This window comes from Siphateles boraxobius, unplaced genomic scaffold, assembly GCF_051911475.1.
Source record: "Siphateles boraxobius isolate OS27281-9 unplaced genomic scaffold, OSU_SipBor_1 7, whole genome shotgun sequence".
Classification (NCBI taxonomy): Eukaryota; Metazoa; Chordata; class Actinopteri; order Cypriniformes; family Leuciscidae; genus Siphateles; species Siphateles boraxobius.
Window position 1 is genome coordinate 18942532 of NW_027509197.1, and position 12139 is coordinate 18954670.

The 12139-nt window shown below is 37.1% G+C and overlaps 1 protein-coding gene across 3 annotated transcripts in view; it reads right to left on the bottom strand.

The window, feature by feature from the left end:
- Window positions 1–12139, bottom strand: part of tmeff2a (transmembrane protein with EGF-like and two follistatin-like domains 2a) — a 67081-nt gene that overhangs the window by 36527 nt on the left and 18415 nt on the right. For all 3 annotated transcript variants that reach the window (XM_077216243.1, XM_077216245.1, XM_077216244.1), the window contains exon 3: window positions 1257–1386. In XM_077216243.1, the coding sequence (XP_077072358.1) occupies window positions 1257–1386 (130 nt within the window). The remainder of the gene's footprint in view (window positions 1–1256; window positions 1387–12139) is intronic.

Genomic DNA, 12139 nt, shown 5'->3' on the forward strand with positions numbered 1-12139 from the left:
GTATTTAAATGATCTTCATTTAGGAACTTAACTTGTCTCTGCAAAAATATATGTAGTTAATTAGATTACTCAACAGCCAAGGAAACAAAGGAAATTAAGAAATATTTACAACGTACCAAGCTGTTACAAGCAATTCAGAAGAACTAGTTGTCCGATTTGTGAGGTTCTTGGAATCAAACCATTGAAAGACATATAAAAATATATATATTTTAGAGAGACACTTTTGAAGTAAACAAGATCACACCTGCAATTGTAGCTTTATTTTCAGATTTATATCCATGAGGTACTTAAACCAGACTGGTCTGATGTACACTCAATGCATGAACATAAAGAGTGAAATAAAAGCAAAAGATGACAGGAAAGTGTTCAGAGAGAGAGACAGCCAAACAGAGAGATGATAAGAGATGATTCAGTGACACCATTCAAGCATCACAGTCACAGAGACAAAGACTCTTGTTTTATGCAGCTTGTTTCAGTAAATTAGCTTTTTACCTTACAGAGCACCTACAGACAAGTAAATGCTCGCACATTCAGGAATAAATGAGAACCAACATCCTGCTGGGACTGAATTATGACTTTACCTGTATACACACAAACAGGCACACACGACGAGAAGAGAACATTTCATTCTCTGGATGCTCCATAAGCAAATACTCGCCCCCCACACTCTCTCTCCTCCCTAGAGATCATTTTTAGAGGTTTCAGTGTGTTTAGGCACTGTTTAATGGAGTCTGACTCAGCAACTCCCAGAGCACCAAACATCTGCTTTACTCTCTGCAATATACCATTAACTGACCACAGAGCACACTCTCGCTCGTATCATTTGGTTTTTGATTTGCCTTAAACATGCAACACCCATTCACAATCACGAACATAATATAAATGGAAAAAGGGGGATGTTTATCTGAAATCATTTTTAACAACAATCCAGTCTTGTGGAACAGCATCCATGCCTTAAAAAGCTCAGAATGCAGCTCACCAGGTTTCAAAACAGCAAAATTTTACACAAATCAGTAATACACAGCTCTAGCCTGTTAAAGGTATTAAGGGTATTGTCTGACTGAAGTATAACATGTTTAACACAACACAGATATAACTCTCTGTCTGTTTCAGACCACACTGACAGGGATGAATAAATTCAAATTCTTCTAAATCTGATAACTTCATATTTACAGTTAATTAATTTAATTGGCAAATGATTAGGCTGTGGATCAACCTTCAAGAGACATACGCACCAAACCCACGACTGAACGTACCAGCTGGACAGGATCCTTCAGAAACCACCAGGATCTCGGTTTGCTGTTTGCAGGCGTCTCTCCGCAGAAAACACTCGTTTTCATAGTTTTCGTTGTTGGAGCCACACACAGGAACATAATCGTTGTTGCACTGAAAAAGAAGGGAATTTATGCATTAGAAAATATATGAGAACAATATTATATTAAGAAAACGTGGGGCCAAAATTCAAGTCAAAGATTACAAGCATTAGTAACAAAAAATGTTTGGATAAACACAATTACATATTATACGTTTTTAGTATTACAACTATCTGATTATGTCATTTGTATAATTTAAATATAATAAAAATCAATAAATAATAAAACATTCTTTGAAACACACTTGGTATTAATATTACGAGTACTTAAAAATATAATAACATACAATTCATATTTTATGTAAGTATAGCATGAAATGGGAACAAAGGAGTCTTTCTTTAAGAATATGTTGTATTATATTATGCAAGAATAATAATTAAGCATGAAACTGACCTACATATCTCTCACAGCTTAATTGTGATGTTTTAGCACCGCTTTATTTTGGGAGTTTTAGATGAGCTTACAGCAGAGAATAAGAATTGTGTGTTCTGAATGCGAATTAAGCTACTGTGAGCTCCGTAGGGTCGAAATACAGTCTGCCAACTACACTGCCCACGTTCCCAAAGCAGTGGAAAAAAAGATTACAATGTAAGAAAACGCCAGGGAGGAATATATCACCAAATACCGTGAAACATTTGCAAATTTATGGTTTCAGGTTGTTTGTTTATAAAAGGTTATCATGTTAAAGAGGAAATTTAGGTTTGCACAATATAGGCAAAAATGTTATAAAAAAAATAGAAGAAAACGACAACAACATTATTTAGTGGTTTTAAACTGATCTGACAGAAATAATAATAATAACAACAACAACAATACAGATTATTTACACATCAATGTGAAAACGATTTTTAATATTGGCCATAACATAATGAATACTCTAATTAATTCAGATTTAAATTTATTAAATCTGTATCAGAAATAATTTTATTATCAGTCATCCCAAGAATTATGACCAACAAAATTATTCAAAATGAAAGACAAAAGAAAATATACTTCAATGCACCAAAAAACTTCTCAAATATTCCAGTGAATCTCTTTAAAACCCACTAAAGCTTGACTTCATGAAAAGCAGGTCGTTTAAAATCACTGGGTGGCCTGGTGGAAAATGAAGCTGTTCCAAACCTCACGCAGGTATTTTGGAAGAGATTGACCAGACCGCACACACATATGCACCTGGACACACAGAGACACACTGTGTCTGGTCCAGTAGGCAGGGTCTGTCTGGCCCCTGGGGAGGCAGGTACAGTGCAGGGCTGCAGTGGCCTGTCAGCTCACATGTTGGCTGAGGGACTGTTTGGCTGGAAGCCAGTTGGTTGGCGGGGGTCACTGAAATAACTGTGCCCATCGATTCTGGAGCGGGATTTGTACTCGCTGTTTTATCGGCTGAGAAGCAATATTATGCAGGATAAGAGAGCTCTGAGCCAACACTGTCAAGAGATCCAGAGAGAGTGGAGTGAAATAGGAGGAAAAAGGGAAAAACTAGGTCTACAGGAGATGATTATACTGGATGAATAGAAATGAGTGGAATACAGCAAAAAGGAAAAAGACAGACATTAATGAATATATAGATTTTTTTTGCCACATGTAAAATTTAAGTTCATTTTAGAATTATATATATATATACAATATATTTTATTAAAATTTGTGTGTGTATTGTGTTTAAAAACACAAGGTGAAAGGAAAACAATGCAAAGTCTATAGGATATGTTTTTAACTTTTTTTTTACTTGCACGCCACATCTTTTCAAAGCACATGAAACTCTGTCAAACACGTCCTTCTAGTGCATGTATGCATAGAAAATCAATAGAAAAGTATAGTGCAGTGGAATGCACAAATAATGTGTGAACAGCTCCTGAAGCTGTTTACACTGGACGTGAAGCAAACCATCCTAATCCATTTGACCTTTGTGTCAGAAATGCAAGAGTGTGGAGGAAACCAGAAATAGAATGGGTCATCTGTTTACTGTTGGTGACTTGTTGCATTGCAAAAGACAGTATTCAATGATTATAATGGGTTCTGTTTACTAATGAATCGTCGCTCGCATCTGGTGTAGACCACATTAATTTGTTTGGTACCATTTTTGTTGGTCAAAGTCAAAGCAAATACAACCCACAACACACGGTATTTAGTTCCCAAATTAATCAGTGATTTTGAATGAATCAGTCAAGTAAATAATTCAATGACTCATTCAGAAAAACACTCACCGTAGTTAGTTATTGTGAAAAGTTATATATGAATAATGGAAGGATTGATATGACAAATATTCATATATGGGTATGGAGTGCCATAGTGGTTAAAGATCTGGGTCGATAACCAAAAAGTTGTAGGTTTGAAACGCAAGGGCCAATCTTTGATCTAATGTCCTTGAGCAGTGACAGATTTGTTTTCCAACTAAAATTTTTCTCATTCAACTAAGGTCGAATGCGACTTGAATTCTCTTTGATAAAAATAATCCACAACTAGCACACCTGAGACGGAGAGTGATAGAAAAGACTGAGTGACAAAAATGCAACCGAGACACCCGAACAGAAAAATGGAATGAAATCTCAGAAGAGCAAAGCATTGAGATGATCTCGAAATAAAAATAGAAAAAAAAAATGATAGGAGGAGTAGGAAGAGAGAGAGAGTGAAATGGATATTACCCGCTTTTAAACCTTTTCCTTTTTTGACATTTTTACAGCTTCAAGTGTTCAATCAATCTTTTGGCCTGGCATGATGCAATAGTGAGAAAGGCTGGCCAGCCCCAGGCGGCACCCAGCATGCCTCGAGAAATGCCTGTTTTGCAGAGACCCTGCGGTTTAGTCCTTTTAACTTTACCTCTTGAGGGGAAGGAGTGCATTAGCACTTTGAGGAAAAACAACTGGTGATTATGATAGAAAAGTTAATTGAAATAAATTGAGGGCAAGCAATGAGTCTCTGACACACTAACTGTTAAATGAGCAGACAGACACTTCAGCTACAACAAAAAAGCTTTTCACTTGCAGGTCAGAGGAGCAGGATTGAAGTAGCATTGTGTTGAATGAAAGGACCTTGAAAAAGCTGAAAAGCATGATGATAGATATAATACACATACCTGCCCCATTCCACGGCAGAAAAAGTTTGATATTTTCAAAGTTAGCAACGATAAAAAAAATAGCATTAGACAAGCCTTTTCTTGTTTGCAGAAAACTGAATTATGCAAACTACACAGCTGTCCCATAATGCCTAATGCGCCGTTCACACTGGTGTTTTTGCATTTAAAAAGCTATGGACCGAAACAGGATGGAACCAATATAGAATAAAGATAATGATGATTCATCCTGCACTACACAGATTTTTGTCCAATCAGATGAGCTCTAGAAAGAGTTTGACCCAACCACCTAAATTATAAATATCACCTGCAACTAGCAAGTAGAAGTAGCAAATCATGGTTTACAGCTGTTATGTATAAACCAAAAGATACTGGCTATCCGTCTGCCTCCTTATCCACCTTAGGTTTCAATACAGAAGTAAGCTTTTTCCTGTGAATATGTGAGACTTCTGATTTATTAGCGGTTATAGATTAGAAAAATAACAGTCCAGTGAACAGGAAAAAAAATGACATTACAAAGTGTGTTTTCGAAAATAAAATTCAAATAATATTACAGATACCAGTTTAACCCTATAATCCATAAAGGGGGTCAAAATGACCTGGCATGCTGGGATTTTTCTAATATTTTGTTTTAATCTACAAATATGCCATGCCTAAATTAGTTTAGAGTTTGTTCTTTTTAAAAATACATTTTAAAAATAATAAATGTCATCTTTTGTAATGCATACAGTTTAAAAGGAAAGTGAACAAATAAACATGTTTGTTATATTACAACTTTTGTGTATCATCTATTATTATTATTATGGTCACAACAACACTTCTGTTTTTGAAGAAAACCATTAATTCCAATACAGGTCATTTTTCTTTATGTATTCGTGTAGGTTTTTTGGTTCCATTCTAGGGTTAACTTAAGACAAAGCGGGGGAGAAAAGGACACTGTAAGGGACACGGTGAGAGAGGGGCAGGCATACGAAGGAGCAAAAAGACCACAGAGATAAAGAAACATGTAAGTGACGAACATAAGGCCAGACAGCATGTGTTCGAAAGCAATCTAATGCAATGAGCCTCCCAACAGAGGCTAGATAGGCAAGGCAAGGCAAGGCAAGTTTATTTAAATAGCACATTTCATACACAATGGTAATTCAAAGTGCTTTACATAGAAGAAATTAAAATAATCAAAAGAAATAAGAATAATTAAAACAGTTTAGAATAAAAGATAAAATACAGAAATAATCAAATGAAATCAGAATAATTAAAACATAAAATAAAATACAGTACAAACAGTCGGACGAACAGTTGCACAGTCCTCATTCAGTAAATGCACAGTTAAACAGATGTGTTTTGAGTCTGGATTTGAATGTGACTACTGTAGGAGCACATCTGATCTCTTCTGGAAGCTGGTTCCAGCTGCGGCTGGCATAGTAGCTAAAAGCGGACTCGCCATGCTTAGAGTGAACCCTTGGTATTTCTAGCCGATGTGATCCTAATGATCTGAGTGATCTGTTGGGTTTGTATTCAGTGAGCATATCTGCAATGTGTTGAGGTCCTAGGCCATTGAATGATTTATATACCAGTAATAATACTTTAAAATCAATCCTAAATGTAACTGGCAGCCAGTGTAAAGACCTGAGGACTGGTGTGATGTGTTCATATTTTCTGGTTCCACTCAGAATCCCGACAGCAGTGTTCTGTATGAGCTGCAACTGTCTTATGGTATTTTTGGGAAGGCCAGTGAGAAGTCCATTACAATAATCCACCCTACTGGTGATGAAAGCATGCACAAGTTTTTCTAAGTCTTGACTGGAAACAAAGCATCTAATTCTTGCAATATTTTTCAGGTGATAGTATGCTGATTTAGTTATTGCTTTGACATGACTACTGAAACTAAGGTCTGACTCCAGAGACACACCAAGATTCCTGACTTGATTTTTAGTTGTTTGACCCCTAGACTGAAGGTATGCGTTCACCTTGAGAACTTCATCTTTGTTTCCAAACGCAATGACTTCAGTTTTGTCTTTGTTTAACTGAAGAAAGTTTTGGCACATCCAATTGTTTACTTCATCAATGCATTGGCAAAGGGAGTCAATGGGGCTGTAATCGTTAGGCGATAGGGATAAGTAGAGCTGTGTGTCGTCTGCATAGCTGTGGTAAGCGATTTGGTTCTTTCTCATTATTTGGCTCATTGGGAGCATGTACAGGTTTAATAGGAGTGGCGCAAGAATTGAGCCTTGAGGGACTCCGCATGTCATGGATGTCCACTCAGACTTATGGTCTCCTATACTCACATAATAACCTCTGCCTCCTAAGTATGACCTGCACCATTTTAGGACTATCCCAGAAAGCCCGACCCAGTTTTCCAGCCTGTCAAGAAGTATTTTGTGATCGACAGTGTCAAATGCAGCACTGAGGTCGAGTAGTACCAGCACTGATAATTTGCCTGTATCAGTATTTAAGTGAATATCATTTATTTTAAGCGAATATCATTTATTACACAATAGATACACAAACACTCAGGGTGGAGGCCCGACAAATGTCTTCACCCAAAAAAACAAAATGACTGCACAATTTGGCTCTTAAGTACCTTTAAGTCAAGTCAGTTTACTGAACTAGCATCTCTGTAACACTAAAGGCAGGTGTATGATAACAGGCAAGTACAGCTCCTATTTGCTTCAGTAGGGGAAGTCTGAAATATTACTGCCAACTTTAAGAAATAATTTAAAACTCATCTTTTTAAACTGGTTTATAATGATTAAAGTGCCCCTATTATGCTTTTTCGAATATTACCTTGCATGCAGTGCATAATATAGCTGTTTGTGACTGTAAAAGGTCTGCAAAGTTTAAAAGATCAAAGTGCATGACAAATGAAGTTATTGTCTCCTAAAAGAAATAATAAATTCTGGTCTGCCGAAATGAGTCATCAGCTATTCCAGTCTCACTTCCTGTTATGTACCTACGTAACAATGTAACAGATTTGCATAATGCCAGGTTATGGTCTTCATTGGCTGCCTGCGAACAATGTCTACTTTGACTCGCCTTCAAATACTGTAGTTTCCAAGGCCTGGAAGAGTTTGGTTCATGTTGCCAACAAATGCAGAGGAGACGCTCTTTTCAGTGCTGCAAATCCATTTGAATGCACTTCAAAAGGATGAAGACTCACGCTGGAATTGATAGGGAAAAACTGATGCCATCATTCCTGTTCATGTCACTATGTATCATACGCAGAGGAAGCCTTTGGAACATAAATTGTGATATGGAAATGATCGTTTTGACACGTGCTATAAGCGGTCGACCAATCACAACAGACTGGGCCGCCTGACCAATCAGAGCAGAGTAGGCTTTTGGAAAGGAGGGGTCTAGAGAGACTGAATCTTCGAACAAACAGTTTGCAGACTCGAAATGAGGTGATGTGCAGTGTATATAATGAGACAATTATTGTGGTTTTTCTTTTTTCCTTTGGATGCATGTAAACCTGTTGTAGGAGACATCCAAAACAGAATTAGGAACCTTTAATATAGCATACTAGGAGCACTTTAATCAATTTGTTTATTCCTGTATTGAGCTGGATGTATAATTTTTTTTTTATAAAGGCTTTTTACAAATAAAATGTATTATTATTTTTAAAAACTGTTTATCAAGATTGTTAGAATAATATATTTTAAATTAGCAATGGAATATGACAATAATGATATCATAAATTGTGCCTCTTAACGTCAAATTACACTAAAAGCTACTTAAGTCCTGTGCAGTTAATGTGCATAGACTAAACAAACAGGTGTTTGGCACTTATAACTATAAGGCGGTGCTCCACTAGGCATATTGGGGGTTATATTTTCTCTCGAGTGGTCCAAATACTCGACTCACATACTACTCCTTGTGCATTTTGTCTCTTAGTCTACCACCAAGATTTGACAGTGTTTCAAAGCTATTTGTGTATATGTGAGCAGGTTTGCTTGTATACAATATTCTTTAAGTATTATATTTACAATATTTTGCCTTTGTGACTCAAAGGAACTAAAACTCTTGATAGTAATGCATTGTGTTTTTTGATACCCCTGATTTTAACCTCCATCGGTGGTGCTGAAGTCCCTGTTTTGTCCTGCAGGGGCTGCTGTGGGGCTGTGCTCTGGTTGTTATCTTTTACTTATTTTGAAGCCAGTGTTTCTTCACAACATCGAATAAATCAATACAAACCTCACTCAGAGACACCTGTGCTACCTCGTTTTAACATTTAATATACACTAGCCTATACCTAGAATTGGTCATACTTAAATCACAGGCAGGAAGCCAACAGAAAAGTGTTGCAGCATTATTAGAGTGAGTATTAGAGCTAGCAAGTGGCAGGCCATTATTTCCTTGTTTTTCACCCATCCATCAGTTTTTCCCCCCAATACAGGCATTCATTCCTGCATCAGTCAGTCCATCTATTAGTTGATCTATTCATCTATTCAGGGGCACTAATCAGCTGTTCTCTTTCTGACAAGTCAATCCATCTATGCTAGGCACTGCTTGCACTGCCTGAGCTTACACAAAGAAACTTCTCAAGCAGTAGGGCTAGACTGAACCAAGACAGGCAATTAAAGTCAGACACAGTGAGCAGCAGAAGCGATCGGAGAGGTGATAAGACTGACTGCATACTGCGTCTAGAGTTCTGTACGAGGAAGCGCTAACAGCACTGAAAACTACCGTACAGTTTCTGACATGTTAAGACAACACACACCCATAAGGAAACGGCAGTTTAGCGACTTGTATCTTGCACCACCAAAATTTCACTCTTGTGCTGTATACTAAAGTCATTCTGGTCCCACATTCAGATGGTTTTGGAGGACTCCATTAGTTGACCCAGGGTTATTTAAGGTAAGAATGAAAATTGTCATCACTAAATCACTCTCATGGTGTTTGGAACCCAAACATTTTTTGTTGCTGTAAAATGTCCAAAAAAAAAAAGCAATTTGCAACAGAGAAAATTTAATATCATGGCAGCTTTTTTTTTTTTTGGTGCCTATTTTCATGTTCTCAATGGTTACTTCTTATCCCAACAACAGGATAAAAGCATCAAAGAAATATCATTAAAAAACTGAATTCAAGTTGTAAGCTGCCAAGGTGAAAAAATAACATCCACAAGTCACTCACTTTTGTGTTTTGTATCAACACGATAATATGCAAAGATCTGAATCTTCTAAACTGAGATGAGAATGAGACTTTTTGGGATGTCCGAGATTGTGAGACTATCTTGGTTAAGATTGGGTGTTAGCAAACAGGTGAAAAGGCAGTTGGTTTGTACCCACACAAATTCTGAAGTGAGGTTGTCATGTGTTTATTGTACAACACTGTGCGGGAATGAAACTCTGAATGTAAGGATATCCACGAGGAAGTGTGAAATGTGAGTGTCATATTTAAAACAGCGGACTTTCTTGAGTGCAGATGCAAAACTCCCATATGGTCCAACAGACTGAGAAGTGCTAAAGGAGTCTTGATCTGATACGGAGTAAGAAAAGCAAATGTGTGTACTTGTCTACTTTCCGGTGGGTACACAACAGCTTGAGATGAAACAGGCATAGCGAGTTAATTATGCATTGTGGAACATGATATAACCCATTTGATTCATTAAGCATTATGTAGCATTTCTTTTCACCCTTGGGCACATTATGAGGGCTGAAACAGCACGACTCGAGAAACATGAGAGGCCATAACGATGCTCAAAGTGCACAATGAGTGAGCGGCTGTGACTGCAAACAGACATCGCGTGCACACGCGCACACAGCTCAATCTGACATGTACAGAGACAGTCACAGACAAGAAGTCTGCCCAGTCGGTTTTTTTCTCTTCCATTAAGATAAAGTAAAGCCTATCGGCTGTGTATCAGTAACATCAGCTGATCCTTATCAAGAGAACAAATCTGTCAAAGATGGAGTCGAAGCCCTGAGGAACGAAGAAACAAGTCAGAACATCGTCTGTTTGAATTCCAGTGACATCCATGGTACTTCAACCACCGTTTCCTTGGAAAACACAAGGCTGTCCGAACCTTGAAATCTGAAAATCTCAGATGTCACAAGTGGCACTTGCACTAAGAAGACTTAATGTTCCAGGCACTGGAACACCTGCGGTTCGTGACAAAAGACAGAGATAGCGTCTTCGAGTGGCCCTGTCAGCTGGGTCTGTGGAGTGATAGATGTCTGGCACAGCGTTTGTGACAGAGTAAAAGCTCCAGGGAACGTTGATGGAAAACTGGGCCTTTCTGTCAGATCATTAGTCCCAAACCAAATGGATGAGTAGACCTTAAACCAGTGAAGGAATGTGAACGGGAGAGTCTAGCACAAGGACGCGAGGGTGAACCTTCACTCACATGTGCTTTGTTCTCTCATCATTCCAAAATGTTGCTCGCTTCATTCAGTTGAGGAACTTTGAAATGCCTTGTGAGAAAAGGTTTGAGATAGCTATCTGAAATTATGAATTCAAAAGAAAATTACAGTTCAAGTTAAAGGATTAGTTCACTTTTTAAAAAACCTTTGCTGATAATTTACTCACCCCAATGTCACCCAAGATGTCCAGTCTTTCTTTCTTCAGTCGAAAAGAAATTAAGGTTTTTGATGAAAACATTCTAGGATTTTTCTCCATATAATGGACTTCACTGGTAAACGGTCCAAGGTCCAAATGACAGTTTCAGTGCAGCTTCAAATGGCTTTAAACGACACCAGACGTTGCATAAGGGTCTTATCTTGCGAAACGATCAGTGATTTCAAAAATAAATAAAAAAGTTTAAGTTTTATAAGCACAAATGCTCGTCTTGCTCTGTTCTGTGAAAGAAAACAGCACTTTTGGCATTATGTTGGTTACCACAAAAAATAATTTTGACCTGTTTCTCAAAAAAAAAAAATGAATCAACATGAAATAATATTTGAACTTGAAAAATAAATCTGAAAATAATTCTAATTCATACTTTAGAAAGCATCTTATTGATTCTGTAATCATATTATAGTATTTCTCACAAATAAAGAACTTATTAAAACCATCAGAGCACTCTGCTAAGTCACATTTTCTCAAATAAAGAGCAGGTAATGCTAATTTGCTAATTACACACTTTTTTAGGCACTAGGCAGGCTACAAATGTATTCGCTTTTAAATACTTTAGATATTCAAACACGTTAATGTTAAATGTGTATTTGTTAAATGGCAATGGTATAAGAGAAAGTATTAACGTTTGTATTTCTGCTACTAATAATGGAAAGGCAAAGTTTTCATTAACCGAATCTGAAAGCTCATACTTTGTTTTATTTCAAAATAACAAAGCACAAAGTTTATTGTGAATAATGGATGGTAGATGCACTACAAATAATGTTCAGAGAAGCTTTGTTTATGGATCATCTGAAAACAGCAAAGACTAAAAGATCTTGGCTCATCAAAATGAAGATTGATAAAAAATCGAGAAACCGATATCGTCAACCTGGCCCTAGTTTACCTGTTGTGGCTTATCTACATTGTGAGCTTGATGTAGACAGTGACCATCGGAGAAGTGCTAATTTAAAAAAAAATGTTTCGTGCAACGATTCAGCTCTCCAAAACTGTTTTTAGCCGAAACTTCATAAGTTTCGGGGAAATATTTTCAGGTTCATCAATACTTTTTCATTTACCATTTAATTTATTTGTTTAACAGTTCTGTCAAATAAATTAGACAGAACTGTTAAACAAAGAGAGTAAA